This window comes from Alosa alosa, chromosome 20 (genome assembly GCF_017589495.1).
Source record: "Alosa alosa isolate M-15738 ecotype Scorff River chromosome 20, AALO_Geno_1.1, whole genome shotgun sequence".
Taxonomy (NCBI): Eukaryota; Metazoa; Chordata; class Actinopteri; order Clupeiformes; family Clupeidae; genus Alosa; species Alosa alosa.
This window is the reverse complement of record NC_063208.1, coordinates 19,451,289-19,471,150: the sequence shown is the minus strand read 5'-3', so window position 1 is coordinate 19,471,150 and position 19,862 is coordinate 19,451,289. Positions and strand designations below refer to the sequence as shown.

At 43.3% G+C, this 19,862-nt stretch overlaps 1 protein-coding gene across 1 annotated transcript; it reads left to right on the top strand.

The window, feature by feature from the left end:
- The first annotated feature begins 983 nt into the window (after positions 1–983).
- Positions 984–18,130, top strand: si:ch211-264f5.6 (carcinoembryonic antigen-related cell adhesion molecule 5). The gene is made up of 9 exons (XM_048230301.1): positions 984–1,102; positions 1,431–1,745; positions 2,733–3,020; positions 3,819–4,085; positions 7,194–7,478; positions 8,003–8,257; positions 8,520–8,637; positions 13,644–13,704; positions 14,521–18,130. Exons 1-8 carry the CDS (start codon positions 1,054–1,056, stop codon positions 13,660–13,662), a joined length of 1,596 nt encoding a protein of 531 aa, XP_048086258.1. The 5' UTR covers positions 984–1,053; the 3' UTR covers positions 13,663–13,704; positions 14,521–18,130.
- The last annotated feature ends 1,732 nt before the right edge of the window (positions 18,131–19,862 follow it).

Here is a 19,862-nt window from a genome sequence, read left to right as displayed (position 1 = left end):
AACGAACACAACAGAAGGGTTAATATTTTCATATGCAGAAAGGCATTCCTTACGGTTACTAAGCAAATACGCACTCATAAAGATAGCCTACGCATGCTTGTATGCGTTGTTCATAAAATAGCAGACACACAGAATGATTGAAAGAGATCTCAACAATATTGTCCGTGCTAAGGTTGGCGATGAAATATCGTATATTGATGTATCAAAATAGGGTAACTCTGTTTAATATGTGGCCTATATAATAATGCTGTGTAATTAAGCAAACAGGACTAAATTTTAGATCAGTCGGAAGAGCTCCAGACTTTGTTTTCATTTTTTAGATCTTTGGCCAAGGCTGGATGTTTACTGAAAGCTTGCTACAGATTAGAAAAGCCAACCAGATTGAGATATTTTTTTTATAAATATGATACATTCCTATTGCTCTATTGCTCCTACACAAAAAGCGTTTCATATTTTCTTGATTGCTGACTTGCTCCACTGTGAGGATATGTGATTGTGATTTACTGTAAGATTGACTTCAACAATTCGCCACGGGGCGGCAGCTTAACCACAAAAATTCAAACAGTTAAAATGTTGATGCAGTGTTTTTTAGTTGCATTCATTTGATTTTTGAAACAATTGCTACGATTCAACTGAAACGAGATCATTCACATGGCACTTATGGTGTTCCTTATGTTTACACGATGCTGTTCATTTGGGGCATTTCACTTTCTTCATAGAAGGCTAGCCTAGCAATATTGCCCACACTAGGCTACTTTTAGATGCAACAGGTGTATCAGGTGTAACGTTATAGCTGATGTGTCATTAGAAGTTAAGCTTCTAAAGTAGGCTACTCTGCTGTATTGTGGACTCAACATTGTATCAGTAGCCTATCCAACGATTGCGTCGATGAGAGTCATGACGAGTCAGGTATGGGAGTCACTGAGCGTGCGGGCGTGGTTTGATTGCAACTACTACGCACCTCTGGAGTAGGCTACGATTCACTCTTTTTGCTTGCAAATTACAAGTCAGCACGCACTCCTCCTCTGGAACTTGAAGGACACAGACGCCTCAATGGATTTCTTTAATTTTCGGCTATTCTTCCTCCTAGCGTCAGCAGTTGGTGAGATATTTAAAAATAACATATTTGTTGGAAGTGTGACCACTTGCTGCCACTTTAGTCCTTGTTACTTGCGTTATATGGTTCTGTGCATCCCTAATCTGTGTTATTTTTGTCGTAGCCTAACGTTTTAATTGAACGTGTGTAAATTAATTGCCTAGTAGAATAATTTGAATGATTGGCATACCAATCCGTTTCCATTAAGGTTAAGTAAACATTCTCTTTTAATGTGTGTGTGTGTGTGTGTGTGTGTGTGTGTGTGTGCGTGTGCGTGTGTGCGTGTGCGTGCGTGTGTGTGTGTGTGTGTGTGCGTGTGCGTGTGTGTCACTAGTGTGCTGTTCAGCAGATATTCTAAAAAACGACAAGGTGAAAGGTGTATTGGGAAAGAATGTCAAGTTCAACACAACCTTCGATGGCTCGGAGTACCTGTCACTCAGCTGGAATTTCGGAAGCGTCAATATCGTGACGGCCAGCAAAGTTAAAGTGGCTATCGCCAATGCCTACACGGATCGAGTTAAGCTGAACAAGACCACCGGCATGATGGAACTTGGACCGCTCAATGCCGCTGACAACGGGATGTACCAGTTGATCATTGTTACTCAAGAGCTGCAGACACTAACAGGAGACTCGGAACTTAAAGTATTGGGTGAGTGCATACTGGTAGACCTACTTAATATTTGGCCTCAGTGGGCATGGAACAAGTTTGATGTCATCTAACGTTATTTTGAAAGTCTCTCTTGGTGTTAGTGTTATTTTGATGTTTAATTACCTTTATTTTATTTATTTATTTATTTATTGGGGGCGGGTAGAAAGACTTAACACTGCCCTTAAATCACTTGTCAATTAAGAAAATACATTGGAACAACCGGCTCGTCAGGCTAATGGTGCACTGCAGTTTAGCATACCTTAGCCTCGCAGATCCGCCAGAGATCATACTCTCTCACCTTCTAGCTCTGGCTGCTACTTCTGGGCCAATTACCAAAACCCAGGTGTAGACCAGTCAAAGAACAGCATATAGGGAGGTCAGCCAAGATTCTTTTCCGGGCATTGAGTGCACTCTCTTCGTCCTCAGACATCCCTCCTGTGTTGGAATGCAAGCACTTGCTGTGGCGTATGTGTATGCGTGTTTAATATATCATCAGGGCTAGGTCTCCTAAAAGCCACAATGATTAGTCAACAGTAGAGGACATTTTGAATACCCTCTTTATCTATGGTGATTCTATCCCTGCCAAGGATGTGAAACCAAAGGCTCATCAGTGGTAGAGATTGTGAAATAAGTGCAGACAGTTCTAGTAAGATAGAAACATGCCCCTACGTTTTCCAGGATCTGATTTTGTTTAGCGTGTGGAATGCTGCTCAGTCTTTCTCTGCTGATCTTCCTCCTTTTCAACTTGCAAGCAAATGGACAGCCTGCTGTTCCCATCTATTTGTCTTTCCTTTCCCCACATTTAACATCCTTCTCCTGAAGCTTCAAACCCAAGCTCACCCACTGCTATTCATTCCATCCCCGTCACTCCCCTCTCTTTCTCCATCCGCTCTTATTCATGCACTCATCCTCATCCCTCTCTCCATCCCTCCATTCACACCCTTCTCCCTTCATCCTTTCATCATTATCATCCTCTCCCCTCCGCAGAGCCGGTCTCCAGCGTGACTATCACCTCCGACCCCCCGAAGGAGGCGGTGGAGTCTAACAGCTCGGTGGTGCTCACCTGCACAGCCAAGGGCTCCTTCCTGAAGTACACCTGGCTCAACAACACAGTGCCTGTGGTGGCTGATGGCAAGCGGCTGATCCTGAACGCCGACGGCAACATCCTGAGTGTGAAGGACGTCCAGCGCTGGGACCTGCGGGGCCCCATCTACTGCCGCGCCGGCAACGACCTGGAGGAGGAGACGAGCGCGGCCTTCAACATGACCGTCAGCTGTAAGTCTCTGTTCTGAGAAAGAAACTGTACTTGTTTCATTTGCTTTAATTATTTGCGATTCAGGTCTATTTTATTTCAATATGGTATCAAGGTTTTTGTTAGTGGCGGATATAATGCACTGTCTGCAATGTCAACATCAGCATCTAGACAGGAAAAGCAGGTTTATTCAACCTCCTATTCTGATAGGCGTAAACCTTGGGTACATGGATTTGATTTGATGTTGGCTCCATCATAAGGCATGTAAATCCTTGCTGTACCTAACCACCCATTATGAAACTTTCTTAGGGAAGTACTGTAGCCTGTGCATCTACTTCCCTATGCCTTTACCTGAGATAAATAGAAGGCTCTCTGTTATTCTCCCTCTCTTACTGTCTCTTAGTTCCTTTCTCAGTGTGTCATTTCCTCTTGAGCTTCATAATAGTCTCTGTCCTCTCCTTCTTTCTCTTCGTCAGTTCATATCCCCCCTGCTGTTGTAAGGTTTACCTGAGAGGAGGCACGTCTCTCTTCCTGGTCAGGGTGGCCATGTTCCACACACAGTGTGACTAAGGTTTTTTTTTATGCAAACAGCCCTGTGACTCAGACAGGTGATGGGAAGGCAGCGTTTAGATAAGATCTCATTCACCAACCCCCCCCCACCCTACCCTGGCCCCTCAGTGCTGTAGCCGTCTGCAATCCGAGGAGAGACAACACCGAGGCATTGTTCTCGCTAAGCCTTTCTATGTGTGTGTTTTGCATCCTCTTGAGGCTCATTCTGTACACCTTTCTGTGTGTGTGTGTGTGTGTGTGTGTGTCTGTAGATGGCCCTGAAAAGGTGGTTCTCGTGCAGACGCCGACAAGCTCTGTCCTCGCCACGGGGGCTATGGTGACCCTGGCCTGCTCTTCCGTGTCCAGCCCTGATGCCACCTACCAGTGGATGCACAATGGGGCGCCCATGAAGGACACCACCGCCTCCATCACCTTGGAAAACGTCAATGAGAAGAACAGCGGCAACTACACCTGCGTGGCCTTCAACGCCAAGACCAAGCGCTACATCGCCTCCAACATGGCCTTGTTTACCGTCATAGGTGAGAACTCAGAATCATGAGCTCCTCCCCAAGTCGGGTGTGTTTCAATCTTGTTCTATGTAGTGGATTAGTTCACGTCTACAAATGCAGGCCATGAGTTCTCAGTGAAGTGGAAAATGTCACTGACGAGTTCCGTGGGGTATGTAGAGGGAATGTTGGAAAACATGCAAATCAGAGGGCTCCAGGTTGAGGTTTGAGAGCCTGGCTATTACCAGGACCACAGGAATTCGGTGTGAAATGACTAGCGAACTAAAACATGTATTGGTCACATGCTATAGGTGTGCGTAATATGCTTGGTATGATGGTCGTTTTGTGTTTGTGTTAGAGTGCTGGTCTCCTTAAATTCCTGGTTGTGTGTACATCACATTCTGAACCAGAATTTGGAATCTAAATTTGTGTGGGAGAAGTTGCTGGGTAGATAGGTCAGAGTTGGCCAAGTGAGATCACTGCATTCCTGACACCTTGAGGCCATCCTTAAAAATATTTTCGTTTGCCGTAACCCGACCGACCCTGTCAATTTAGAACCGCCCAAATATTTATTTTTTTCCCCTTTTAGTCCGACCGACTTGCCGGTTGTAAACTTGCGTTAATACCGACCGATTGTTTTTTTTACTCTAAACAACCAATACAAATGCAATAAAATAATATTTCTTTTAGTAGGCCCAAGTATTGTGAATATAAATTGCCTACATGCAAACGTGGCTCACTTAAAAAAAAACCTGTGGCGTCATCTCTACACCATTGGTTTTACGCATGTCACACTATGGCCTACGCTTCGTTTCATTCACACAAACTGATAACGCTTTTACTTGGCACGAAGTTCTGGAAGAACTGTGGCCAGATCTTTTCTCATCCCTTCTCCCCCTAGTCTAACGGTGACCGTGTCGGAGTATTGAAATTGGTTGTGGTCTATTCAGCATTTCTCAAAATATGGGTCCGCGAACATGGAGACTGCTGGTCCGCGGAGTCGTGGAGTGAAATTAGGCCCGGTGCTTCATCTGATAATTTGCTGCGCAGTTGATCAAGAAACCGCGGATCGACGAAAAAAAGAAAACAAACGTTTCTGCTATCGATGTCATTAAACATGGAGCCCTACAATTAAGTGGTGGTATGAGCATTCATTCAATGCGCGTCTGCGCGAGAGAAACTGAAACTTATCGATAACGTTGGTATCAAAGCCCGCTTCAATCTGTTGGAAGGCTATTTATTTATTTAACGAAACTTAATAGAACGACGTTGTTTTTTGGAACTTCCTTAGAAACAGAGCAGAGACTGTATAATACACTGTATAGCATTGAGTATTGTATAGTCAAATTTTAATATAACGTGGCAAAGAGCTATTGTAGCCTTCTTTCTGGGTACATGTAGATGAGCCTTATGACCCAAAAGTCTGCCATGACCGGGCCTCAGGTCAAAGAAGTTTGAGAAAGGCTGGTCTATATAACCTGCATCAGAATGAGGTTTGCAATGTTGCGCCTGAAGGCACGGGTTGAAGACCCAGTCAGTTACGTCACGATATGCACATTTGTGTAAATTCATTCCTACGTAATCACCATGACCAAAATTGTACTTTTTTTTTTACTTTGAATCTTGAAAAAAAAAATATTCACCTACCTACCGACCCATTTTTAATTTTTTTTGGCTGTTACTGCAAACAAAAATATTTTTAAGGATGGCCTGATAGGCAAGAAAGAAAAATGCTTTCCTCTTTTTAACTCAGTGTACAGTATTTTGATAAAAAGAAATCAATTATGTGAAAGCTTATAGCAAAGCAATCATTCACAACTGAACATAACATGACACCTTTTCCGACCTTTTCCGTTTTCACCACATTTTGTGTTATAACAAACCAACTAACATGTTTATAACACCCCCCCTCAGCATGGTTGCCTGTAGGTAATAGTAACTTGGTATAGGTTTTTAACCTAGCTACATCTGTTCGCTTGACTTAAGATGGCCTCTTGTGAAGCAAGCATGCAGAAACTGGTTTCACCACTATCGGCCCTGTGGCTATAGGAACGGCCCACGTCATAGTATTTGACTTTCTGTGACTGCACATGGTAACTCTTGCTTCATGTGTGGGTGCTTTTTTTTTTCTTTCACAGGATAAGGGATTAGGGATTTAGGCGGGAATAAGGATTTAGCTTGTGAGTTTAGATTAATTGAATTAGTTTAACTGTATCCTGCTGACAAGTTTAAAAAATGTACATGTGAAATCTTTGGTTTTAAACAGAATTCAGATTGTAAGGAAGGAGGGAGAGAAAGATAGATAAATACATAAATATTGAATGAGGGAGGTAGAGAGAGAGAGAGAGAGAGAGAGAGAGAGATCTGATGTTATTTCCTGGTGTTTTGCTGCAACGCAGTGAATGTGCCATGTTGCTCAACGGCACATAGTTGTTTACTCTGAGTCATACCTTAAATTTATGCTAACTACAGTATATGGTACACAAGTTCTAAGATGTCAAGAAATGCAAGGTATGACAGGCAGCAGCAACAGAGGGGAATACAATACGCCTCTCTAATGACTGTTTGTCACTGAGAGTCACAGAGTGTTGTGGACACAGGTGATGTCAACAAGTCATTCACACCCTGGAGAATGTCTTAAGGGGGTTTGTAGCAAGAGAAGAAATGTAGTCAATGAAGTACATCAAGCTAATGCTGAATTGTCAAGTCAATTGAAAAGTTACTTCTTTTCATCCCAATAAAAAGCCTTCCTGGCTTAACTGAATAATGTACTTTCCAGATAAAGATATAACATCAGTGAGAAAAACATTTTTTGAAAGTGTCTCTTTGCTTTTGATATTTTACTGAGGAGCGCAGGTTGCCCATGTAAGTGTTTTTACGTGCTTTTAAGCATAATTTAAGTCTTACACATACAGTACTTGGACTTAAGATTAGACATTGAAGTTAGATAAGTAACATGTTATGACCAGTAAATTGTGTTTTGAGAAGTTGATTTGGGATTATTTAAATGGGACATTCTAATGTGGGAGCAAATTCAACGGTTACAAAGGTTCCACAAGAAATCCTTCATCAACCTTTTTTAAATGACATAATCTCTCTCTCTCTCTCTCTCTCTTCCTGTCTTCTCTCTCTGTTTCACAGAACCCATTAAGGGAACCACGATCACCAGAGTGGGTGCTGCCACGCCCCTTATCGCCAAGGACAGCTCCATCCAGCTCACCTGCAAAGCAGTAGCTGGCACGGTCGCGTCCACAAAGTGGACAAAGGACGGCGTCGATCTGGTTGTTAGCGAGCGGGTGGTCCTCTCCAAAAAAATGGACATGCTGAACATCTCCATGGTGCAGAGGGAAGATGCTGGCCTGTACAAGTGTGTGCTGAAAAACGCAGTCAACTCCCTGGAGGGGAACTACACAATGGTGGTGAACTGTGAGTGTGAACATGCCGTCAGTCGCAACGCACTGGTTTAGGTCTTGGTCTCTGTGTACACACACAAACAAATACACCCTCACGAGACATAAATGCGCTCTCTCTCTCTCTCTTTCTTCTAAAGGTTGTATCAGCGATTGCAGGCCCAAAAAAGGAAGGTTGCTGATACAACCTTTAACTCACTTCATCTCACATCCATTCACTCTATTTCACACACACACACACACACACACACTCAATAAGATAGAGAGAGCGTTTTGATCAATGTTTCTGCGTTCTATGCTTTTGTAACCATTTTCTTTTAAATGGTAGAGAGACCAATGAGAGAGAGAGAGATTTACACATTAATGACAAATTCATCATGATTCTCCTCAGTGATGTCTGCAGGGACTTGAGAGCATACCGTTAGCACATGTCTGCTTAAAGGACAATTGAAGCCCTTGACCAATTCATGCCTATGCTAATACCACACATGACAAACACCTTGAAACCAACCTCTCTGTCTCCTCTGAATGTCATCTCAGATGGTCCAGAAGGGATAAAGATGGTGGGACCGAAGGCGGTGGAGATCACAGACCGTGTGGAGATCAAGTGCACGGCAGAGTCTTACCCTGTGGCCACCTACTCCTGGAAGCTCAATGGCACCAAACTGGAACCCACCACATCGATGTTCATCATCGAGCAGCCGAGTTTCCGTGACACAGGAACCTACACCTGCACCGCCCACAACCCACTCACCAATGGCACCGCCTCCTCCACACACACACTCGCTGTCAAAGGTGAGGCTTTCACAGCAGAGATTTACTGAGCATTGTAACTCATGTGTGTGTGTGTGTGTGTGTGTGTGTGTGTGTGTGTGTGTGTGTGTGTGTGTGTGTGTGTGTGTGTGTGTGTGTGTGTGTGCGCGTGTGCATGTGTGTGTTTGTGGTGGGAATGAACAGTTCAACAAATATTGAAAGAATTCTGTGAATGTATGTTCTTAAACAAATGTTTCTGTGTGCATGTGTGTGCATTTGTGTACGTGTGCGTTTGTGTGTTCAGAGGAGGGAGCACTGGATGAAGGGTTGTCAGGCGGTGCTATAGCTGGCATCATCATCGGCGTGCTGATCGCTCTGGCCATCGTGATCGGCGTGGTCATGCACATGAGAAAGAAAAAAGAGTGAGTGTCATCTGTTTCATTCCCTTTATCTTGCGCTCTTTTCATCTCTCTTTCTCCCTCTCTCTCTCTGTCTCTCTCTCTCTCTCTCTCTCTCTCTCTCTCTCTCTCTCTCTCTCTCTCTATATCTCTCTCTCTCTTTCTCTCTCTCTCTCTATATATATCTTCTATATATCTCTCTCTCTCTCTCTCTCTCTCTCTCCCCTCTCTCTCTCTCTCTCTCTCTCTCTCTCTCTCTCTCTCTCTCTCTCTTTGTCTTGTCTACCTCTCTGCGTGCATCTTGTGTGAGTTCAACCCCAGTGCAAGTGACAGACAGAGCATGAGCATGACTTTGGCATCAATTTTGTTTTCTTGTCAAAACTGCTCAAAAAATTATTTGAATGACTATCGAATCCTTAGGATTTATAGATACCTGAGCACTAATGAAAAGGCCTGTTGTGGATATAGCTCACACCCCTGCAAAACCTGAAGGATTGGTTTGGCTTGCCTAAGATGATGTGAGCTTAAGACGTCTGTAGGCGGCTACATGAAGTCGAATCCCCCTATTGGCCTGCACATGTGTGCACGTAGTGTGTAATGTCGTGATGTGTAATGTGATGAACCATCTTATGACATTGAATCAAGGTTTTCAAAACAAAACTTCAAAACTTATCATCAAAAGATGAAGCAAACCCAACCTTTTGCATTTGTGTTGGGGAGCGCAATGTTCCAACATTCCATTTGTTTACTAGGCCTATGCGAGAGTAGGGGATAACTGGCACAATTGTAACACTTTTCTATTCTCTCCATTCAAACTCGATTTACACAAAGACGTAGCCTAGCCTAAGACTTGAAAGCTGTGAAATTTGGCCAGAAAGGAGTCATACATGTTTTTACTCCATGAAAGTTGAAACAGAATTTAAAAATATGTTCTAGTTTGTTAAGAACTTAACCTAACAGTGATCTACCTTTGTTACAACCTGACACAGCCATTAAAACGTGCGGTAGCCTACCGTTGTTACAGTAGGCCTAGCATAAGCACCATGAATGAAACAGTTCTAAAATCGTGATAGCCTTGTTGATAAACTGCTTATTTCTTTAATGTCTGAAGCATTTGGTCCAGTGATCTTTGAAGTTGCTGCAGCTGTCTAAAGTTTAATTGGCTGTGATGGCGGCACAAAATTCATAATCCATAATTCACAATCAGATGGGTTTTTTTTGAAGGGGTGGGGGGGGTGTAAAGCGGTATACCGTGAAACGGTAATTTCTTGCTTTCCAATCGCGGTAAGAAAACATTCATACCGTCCCAGCCCTGGATGCAATCTCAGCCACATCCTTTGAATGGCTGCCAATCAGTTATGGAGCTAATCTGTTGGTAGATTTACTGATAGTTTAAGATGCATTGGAGAGATTATGAAGAACTACTTATTTTAATGCAATTTGAATGTAGTGCAGATGGAAGTGTAGGGGATAGTTAATTTTGTGTTTAGGAAGTAGTTTGGCTACTTGTTCAGGTCATTGGTTAATTCTCTGATGAAGTAACATATGTTGGATACACAGGGATCCAATGCCCACATTGGGTTTTGCAATGGTACATTTTTCTGGTGTTTTCAGGTGAGTCACTCTTTCTCCAGTCCATTTTCTCTCATTCCAGCGCACCTGTCCACTACCGTCCTCACCTGCCCTCACCACTTCTCTCCTCTCCTCTTTGAGCAAACACAGAGTCGACAGAGTCAGGGATTTACTGGAGCAGGATAGGTGACAGAGGTCAATCAAGGCTAGACACACCTGGGCTTGTCTTTGTGCCGTCGAGGAGCCGAGGAAAGCTCTGTAGGGACATCCATCTCAAGGCGACAGGTGCTGAGAGGAAGTCAGAACTGGTTGTATTTTTGTTTTTTTGGCTCTGCGACAGACGTCTTGTCCCAGAAAGGCCTGTCAACAGCTCCAGTGGTGGAACAGAGACGGTGTCGCTGTCTGTTTGTGTTCAGGAAGAGGGTTTCCGGATGAGGAGACGTGTTTGTGGACTGTCTGTTGACTCAGGAGGGGAAGCCCTTTTGAAGACTCGCTAAACAAGCAGGTAGCGGGTAGTGGGCGTTTAGGGATTTGAAGCCGCTCTGCACGGTGACAATTGGAGAAAGCAAGGTGGTGAACCACCTCATGAGCAAACACTCAGGCGATAAGGAGGTGTTTCTTCACTACTTGGCCAACACGGTGGTGTAGTTCTTAACAGATTTAACCCTTTTCAACTGAAAGAAACCTCAGGATGTGAGATTTCAAATCTGTGTGCAACTGCTCTTTGACGCCATCTGATTTGACATGGGAGGTTGGTGAGCGTTTCATAACACTCAACATAAGATGCCATTTTCTGATATCTTTGGCTGAGAAACAAATGTCTAGAGAAGAGATGGAAACAAAACAAAACTGAAACAAAATAACACTCAACCTGTTTAGATATTCTCAAATATCTACGTCAGGTTACAGGAATCTATTGGCTCCCCAATGCACCTATTTCACTTCATCCCCTTGGGTGAAACAGCCACAAAATGGTGTCAGGACTTGGCAGGAGAACGTGTACCAGGCACGCTCTAGCACTCCCAAAACACAGCAAAACAGTACGGGCATGAGGGAAGCTGTGGAGGAGGTGGGGAAGCTACACAGGCTGCTGTTAGCCAAGTGCACTGGCGGCCTCCATGGTGTGGAGTTTGTGTACTCTGTGTTCGGATGCCAGACTATAGTGGGATTTGGTGGGGCAGGCACGCACGGCAGATTTCTGGGATGCTTCTCCACTCCCGCCTCTCCTCTGACATGGCTGTGCTTGCTCCGATTAATGATTGTCGCGCACGTTATTGTCAATACGTCGTCTGACCGCATTCCATTCCCTCACGCACACACACACACACACACACACACACTTTTGAATTTACAGAAAAAAAGGAGTGGCCTCTGTTGTCATGGGTGCCTATTGGACCAAAAAAAGTGTGTCTCTCCTGGGTCCTCTTGAAAAGCGAAAAAAAAAAATCATTCTCGTTCTTGCACCTTTTCAGTGTTTCTGATTTCTCAGTGTGTCTCGCCTTTCTTGCCTCTCTTATCACTTGTACATTTCGAAATTGGAGCGAGCAGATATGATTCACTTTTGCAGAGAACGTTGTTGACAGAGGTTATGTCATTCATTCTCTCTCAACCGCTTGTGGTGAGAGTAAAATAAGACAAAAGGAGCGGTCACAGTAAGACAAAGGAGGATTTTTTTGTCCTGCCTTGCCCCGTGTTTTTAGAATGAGGTATCTGTCTTTCTGGGGAGGAGAGGGAATGGGGGGAGCAGGGTGGAGAATGAATGGCAAGAATGTCAGTCATGTCCACACTTGCTTGGCTTCTCTTCTCTCTCTCTCTCTCTCTCTCTCGCTCTCTTTCTCTTTACTCACTTCCTCTCTCATCCCTTCACTCTATTTCACACACACACACACACACACACACACACACACACACACACACACACACACACACACACACACACATACACACACACTATTCTCTCTCTCTCTTTCTTGCTCCCTCTGTCTCTTACTCAGGCTGTTTGCCAGTGTTGATTCAAATTCATGCAAATGCAAAGGTGCTTTATTAGCATGACTGTTTGAGTACAGTGTTGCCAAAGCAAGTGTTACAAATGACAGTAGAATAACAAAAGAAAGTAGAGGATAGAAACAGAGCAATGTGGGTATAAATATGTGAACAGTAGTAGTAGTCAGTGTCTATATATTTGCACCTGCCTTAGGTAATGTTCTGTTTCTCTTCCATATATCTTTCTCTCTCTCTCTTTCTCTCTCTCTCTGTCTCATTGCTGTCTTGAATTCCTTCATAATTTCCGAGAATTCTATCTGTAATGCCTTGTGATTACCTCTCGGTGGTAATGACATGTTTGGCTCCGAGCCATCTCTTTTGATTGGAGATGATCATAGAGAAGGAATGGTTCCTACTACTACTACTACTACTACTACTAGGAATGGTTTCCTTGAATTTCCCCTGGGGATCAATAAAGTATCTATCTATCTATCTATCTATCTATCTACTACAGTATCTGTCTGCCTGTGAGATATGGGGCTCTCTCCCCTCACCCTTCTTTTTCCTCCTTCTCCTTAATCTCCACACCGAAACTCTGACGAACATACTGATGTCATTCTGTCTCGTGCTCAGGCTCTGTCTCACTGTCTGTCTCACTCTCTGTCTCACTCTCTGTCGTCCCCCGTCACCCCCGCCCTCCTTCCCCTGTGAGTCTGTCCGTCAATTTGTCTCAATCTATCGTAGTCTTAACTGTCCTCTCTTATCCTTTCATCTCCTAAACTCTTTCAGCCTTGAATTCATCGCTGCAATGATAAATCGTAGGAGCTTCCACAAACGAGTACAGCCATGGAGATTGTTTGCAAACAGTTTTTTTTTGTCCACCCCAGTGTTTAGCGTTGCCTCAGTTTGTTATTGTGCTTGTTTTGTGTGCTTTCTTATCAGTTTGACTGAAGAGATTGTTATCTCAACTGAAGGTCCATTGGTAGGAATACCTCTGGAAGCCTCTGCTCAGATAGTTTTAGATACAGACAGTCAAGGTTGATGAAATGATATTAGAACGTTTAGCATTACCAAACCTGACCTGAATTTCAGAGGAAACACTCATTTTAAGGAGCTTTTTGTCGTAACCACCAGGTGCTTTTTCCAAGAACCCTACAGCTGTAATCTGACTGACTGTGCAGTGAGTGAGTGGTATGCAGTGAGTCACTGTACAGCATTTGTTTTCCTGAATCACGCTTGTCCCACCTTTTCCATTAAACACTTATTATCCTCAGCTTGTTTTCATTTCTGTCATTCTGTGAAGCTTACTTATATTTATCTAGCTCCCCACACAAGTCCCTTCAAGACTCCACAATGGCTAATAACTGTGTGTACTGTACACAGTGATATTACTACCAGATACCAGTGGCCCAGGAGAACTGCATACTGTAAGCATAATCTGACTTCTAATCTCTCCCTTGTCCTTTCTCTTCCAGTATCCCATCGCCATACTAAGCACAAAATCATGTAAGGGAGAGGGAGGAGTCGGAGGAACCGGTAAGTCCCTCTTTGACAATATTTTCTCTTTTTGTGTGCACACAACCCTGACTCAGTCTTATCCACTACCCAAAGACTGCTTCAGTATTCCTCAGGGATGGCACCCTTTTTTTGAGAACATGTTTCTGTTGATGTTCAGGAATGGGGTGTGATGGTGGTGGCGGTGGTGGTGCTAGTCGAGGGGTGGGTCTTGCTAGATTCGCAGCGGGGTGCTTGATGAATATTCCAGAGACTTTTTCTGCTTTCCTTTTGTCACGGTCTGCATTGATGCCTAGTCTGTGTGGATACAGTGTGTGGAAGCGTGCTCCCGCCCTCACAAGCTTGCCGTGTGATAAGACTGTTGACTCAGGGGGAGGGTGGAGAGGCTCTAGGCAGAGATTAAACCAGAGCTACTGTTCAGCGTGACCTTTTCCCACTCCTGCGCATACAGGGAGTTGGTGTGTGTATGTGTGTGTATGAATGTATGTGTGCAAGGTTCACAGACTACGGTCTATACAGATTTAAGTTTTATTTCAGGTTCTCAAAGTGGCGTCATCCACCACCATGTTTAAATTAGTCACAGACTTGCAAGCATAGCAGCTCTAGGAATTGTGCTGCCTCAAGCACAGATGTTATCTATTTCTGAAGATGTTTCTGCAATGTCAGTTTTTCAGTGGGGTGGAGACGTTTTGCAACATCTCTATAATGTTAATCAGCTGTCTGAAGAGTGTTGAAATTCATAGTAAAAAAGGAGATTCTTATCATTGTGTTAATGTGAGTGAGGGGGTAGTTTTTAACATGTGTCTAATGTGACTCCTCTCTTTCTTTCTTTCTCAGGGTTTGCAGAACATCCCAAAAACAAAGACGTCTTCATTTCTTTTCCACCGAAGATCCCACAGGGCAGCTTCAAGAACTCGCTCGTTTGGGTCGTATCACCGGTTCCCCTGACTTCCATCCCACCTGTCCCAACCACCCGCCCGCACCCCTGGGGTGGACTGCTCTTTCACATCACCAGAAGAAAACTGCTGTCCTCTCTCTCACACACCTGGTTTCGACCCCTCCGCCTGCCTTACTGGAGTCACCCATCCCATCCCCTCTCCTCACCCCCACCAAGCCCACCTTTCTCGGTACCTGACCCCAGAATAACACCCTCTCTTTGGACAAAAGCAAACCAGCCACCCTTGAGGAGTTAGGAGATTCTGGGACTTGAAGGCTGAATTAGATGGAGTGGAGGGGTGGTGGTCTTGGACAGGACACTTCTCCTTATCTGTGGGTTTCTGCTCCATCTCATAACCCCCCCCTCCAACCGACTCCTCTCCCTATTGTGTCCTACCCCTACCCCCTTTTCAACTACACTAAAGTGGACCACTCCCTTTTGTCCACCCGCCGAAACCCTAAACCCTCTTGTTGCCCCCAACCCCCTCAAAAAGAAATCCTGGATTGTCAATCCTATTTGCTTTTTCTCTTCTTTTCTTTTTTTGGAAAAGAGGACAACTCCTGAGGTAAATGAAACTTGGTCTGGAATTAACCTGAAGGCCTAAGCCTCCGACGGTTGACGCCCTATGGAAATGATCGCATTCCTGTTGCAGCCATGGCCTTCAGTAGCTTCAGTAGCCTGTCCTGAGGCAGATGTAGCCCACCCCCACCTCTCAGTTTTTATGAGCCAGTTTCAGTTTAGTTCGGCTTGGAGCTAAAAGGTCTCTGTCACCAACAGCTTGCCCTTGGTGGGCCTTAAGCCTCTGTGTCTGTAAAGCATGGCCTTTGTTTTGTGGTTCTGTAGAAAGAAAATGGAGTTGAAATTAAATTAGAAATGCTTCACTTGCTCCTGTAATATCTCCTCCTGGTCCCTAAGGAATGTGTTTTGCTTTAATCTGTTGATTTGTTTGTATGTTCTCTATCTTGGAGAAAGACCAACATGTCACAACAAGCCAAGAGAGAGAGAGAGAGAGAGAGAGTGTGTGTGTGTGTGTGTGTGTGTGTGTGTGTGTGTGTGTGTGTATGTGTGTGTGTTGGGTTGGGGTGGGTCTGTACTACGGATAGGGAGAGGGTTGGGTCCCAGGTTTTTCAAAGAAGATGAAGGTGAGAGATTTTTTGCTGTAGAATGGCATTCCTTTTGGAGTTTTTGGAGGGAAATGTTAAATGTTTTTCCTAGGCGTTCCCTCTCTCCTGATTTGTTACGCTCGTACCATCTCCTTGAATCACTTTTGACATTGGATGGCAGGAGACCATAAATTTTACTAAAATTTCAAATCCACTCGAGTGCGTTTGAAGTTTGAATGCTTAAACGTAAGAAAATTAGAGACCACTTCGATACATTCATGACCAAATATGTGTGGTTTAAATTGTCTCTTCCATTCATTGGAGGGAAAACAATCCATAAACATACTGATGATTTTTTTTTTAACTCATTTTAACACCCTTCTGGTGTCACCGCAGACTGAAATGCTCTTGTTTGTGGAGGCCCCAAGATTTATTAGGTTGCGATGAATCAAAGTCAGACGGCACTCACATAGGGCATTCCAGGGTATGTGCTCTAACATAAACACCTACCCATAGAATGAGTAGATACGTGGGACAAAAAGGGCTACGAATGTAATCTTGAAGCATCGCTGTCCTTTGGAGGTCAATGTGTTTATTGTGGTCAGGTTAAGCACATAAACAAGATCTGTTGTGACAACTGGGTTTCGGTTGCGAGAGACACACCATGAGCAATCCAACAGAAGTATTTGTGTGACTTTGTGAATTTGCTGATTAGTTTTAGATTAGAAATTGCAGACTTTTTGTCCTGGAAATTAACTGACTTTCGTTTTTCTGTAAAGAAGCAAAAGAGAATTCATTAACAGAAGTTATTTTGATTCAGATGTATCGATAAAGAGTTTCCAATCCCACTCCTACAGAGATCTTTATTGATGTGTAAGTGAAATGTTGTGATAGTAGACTTATGTGTATTTTTCTGTGCGTAAGACATGGAGTCAGTATTTTTTCACAATAGACAAAAATGTTCACAACTTCTTGAATTCGTGTCAGCCATGTCTTCATAAAAGTACCCTAAATTACATAATATACCATGTGTAAATATGACAAATGTATCCGTTTTGTTTATGTTTCTTTTTCTTTTGTAAATTGTTTGGGATCTCTTTTAAATTGTATTAATTCTGTTAGTTAAGATTATTCTCAGGTTGTTTACAGTATGGGTGTGATATTTCTTTAAATTAACAAGATCTGCTCCTGTTGTTGTTCTCTTGCTAGCCGGATGACTGCCTCAGTAAAATTTGTGTAGTTTATTTTTTTCATTTCTTTGTTTTCTTTAGTTTGGTTTGTTTTATTGTGGCTTAGGAGTCATGCTTGTTTAACTATTTATTCGCATCCATTGTTCTCCATGTAACCCAAGCCACTGAGTCTATCAAAAAATGTGCCCCTCCCTCTCTTTACATTGTAATTGGCTAACTTATTTGGAGGCAGACAGTGGTAGTTATTTTTTACATTTTCCTATTGAATTCCCTATGCCACGTCTTTTTTTTACACACTGAAGGAAGCGGTTACCATTATTGAAACGAACTGTCATGAGACCATAAACATACAGAAAAGTGCTTAGGGCAACGGGGGGAGGATCCCTGCATCTGTGTGTGTGTGTGTGTGTGTGTGTGAGTGTGTGTGTGTGTGTGAGAGAGAGAGAGAGAGACAGAAAGAGTCCCTGTGTTTGAGTACAGATCAGGGGCCCTGTACCTTGTTAAAAGTGACACCATTCAGCACTTGTTTTTAGACTGTATGTCACTCTGTTGCAACAACCGTGCAGGAGTGCCCTCTAACTATGGTGTTTGTGAAGACCCAGATTCACCTCACCTGTGTCCTGCAGGAGCTTCTCTAGTGTCGTAGGGGCTCCCCCTCCCTAACACTCGTGCCCTGGAGTGGCTCATGTCCTCTCCTAGCCACTCCCTATAGAGAAGGATTTCAGCTACAGCCGGGGGCAGCCAGAGCTTGACCCTGACTGCAAGTAAAACACGTTTTGATTCAGGTGAAAGGTTTGAATCTCATTGTAAACGCCCTCATAGCAAACTGATGAATGTCCAACACACCTCAGAGAAAAGTGAATGTGTCATCTGTTTGTTTTTTGTCTGGTCTCATTCTTGTTCTCGCTCTCCTGACTGTGTAAGCGTTTCCTACGGCAACAAGAGATCATCCATATCACAGACCTCATCAGGATGTGACAAGAGTATCCTACAGTATGTTATTGTTTGATTGGAAGACTAATTCTACATGCATGTAAACACGTTGACTAACTGATGCCTTTTTAACACAATCAGATGAATCATTTGAACTTCCCTTGAGTTAAATGTTTTGATGGTGTTGAGGAAGTTGTTCCAGTGAGTGTTCTGACAACAGCACGGCTGTTAAATGCTGTACTTGAATGTAAGCATAATTTTAATAAATGATTATTTCCGAAATGCTTATGACTTGAACTGTTTCCAAGTAAAATCTGTGTGTGTGTGTGTGTGTGTGTGTTTATTCATGGACCTAGGATTATGTTGAGCTTAGTCTCGCTGGAAACTTCGCTGGCATTGAGTCACAAACTTGCCTTTCCACCACTGTCATTTAGCTCTACACACCTGCAATTACTCTTAGCATGCCTTCAGTGTGTGTATGTGAAGCTGGGTGTGTGAGTGTGTGTGAGCCCGTTTCTGGTTTCCGTGAGTGTGGTGCTTTTGTGCTGCAGAGATTAAAATGGCAAGACTTGCTGCTACAAGTCCGGTTCAAAGAATGGTCCTCAATGAAAATGTTCAAGGCGTGTTGAATCCGAGAACATTTTTCCCGCAGTTACATTTTGATCCTCTTTCCCTGCATATTTTTTTCCCTCTTCAACCTCACATCACCCCTGTGGCACTTCGCTCGGGACTGGTTGGGATTTCCATCCTCTGTTTGCCTGTCCTTGTGTGAAGTGTTCTTAGCATATTTACATAGAAACAACCGCATGTATTTTGCAACCGTATAGCCACCACACATAAGCAAGTAGGCCAAAGAAGTCACTGCTATTGTGAGAGTACAGTGGATAGTGTAAGTGTAGTGATATCTGTAGTTGCTTTGCTGATTATGTAGCCAGCTATTTGGGGACAAATAAAGTGAGTTATGGAAACTTTATTAATCTGTGTCATAGTCTTGTCCACAGAAAATAACAGGGTTACCAGGAACTTTACTGAAGACCTAGGACGAGTAATTTAATCAATTCACTCAATCGAAACCAGTAAGCTACTGATTTTCATACTGACCTTGATGTTAAGGCATTTCATGGGAAGCTGCACTTCACAGGAAATGTTTGATGCAATATTACAAGACATGTTTAGTAATTGTGACAGAATGATTAAGAGACCAAACGCACCTGACAGGTAATGCAAATGTGGAGTCATCCAAACCACAGGAGTTCTCAGGAGGATTAAGCAAAGCCTGCACATTTTAATCTCTTCTGATTTAAAAATATTTACATTTATCACGTATGTTTGAAAATATTGAGATTTATCACATATGTTTCCTCTGCGATTTAGGCAAACCTACATGTAATCAGTTCTTGGCGAAAATCTCGTAAATAAGTGGTTAGAGCCACGTACCACTAGCCTACTCGAAATCTCGAACTGCATCTATTTCACATTCATTATTCGTTAATGCTGTAATATCAATAAGGACCTAGGTAGGTTAGCGTTGGTTGAGTGATGGAGGCATTTTGATTTGTGCATTTGCTGAAAACTATAAATGCGGTTATATAAACAAATATTATAGCGGCACTGTTTTGTATCTTCGACTGTCGTTTATTGCCGTGCTACAAAATCATTCTGTGCAATGGAAGATTTACAACAGCGTTACACCCGATTTCCGATACAGTTTTGCCTATACATGTCGTGAGACTGAGGCGCCTGTTTATTTTGTTTAAGTGCGTGCAGGGTGTGAGAGGGGAATGATATTGCTTTGATTACAGTTTGGTAGTTGTAGTCTGAAATTAAAAGCCGCGTGTGTGTGTGAAATATCCAAACAATGACACCTTCATTTCATTATGGCTGCTTTAGCAAAACACCTTAAGCTGGTGTGTAGTGGGTCCCATTTAGAAGTGGCTACTTCATTGGCGCTTTCCTTGACTCATGGAGCTGCGTGAATGTTATTACAACTTTTCGCCGCGATATGACCGTTTAAGT

Coding starts and splice junctions, on each gene's coding strand:
- si:ch211-264f5.6 (XM_048230301.1), top strand. CDS start 1,054: ATGGATTTCTTTAATTTTCGGCTATTCTTCCTCCTAGCGTCAGCAGTT. Junction 4,086..7,193: donor GGCCTTGTTTACCGTCATAG/GTGAGAACTCAG, acceptor TCTGTTTCACAG/AACCCATTAAGGGAACCACG. Junction 8,258..8,519: donor ACACACACTCGCTGTCAAAG/GTGAGGCTTTCA, acceptor TTGTGTGTTCAG/AGGAGGGAGCACTGGATGAA.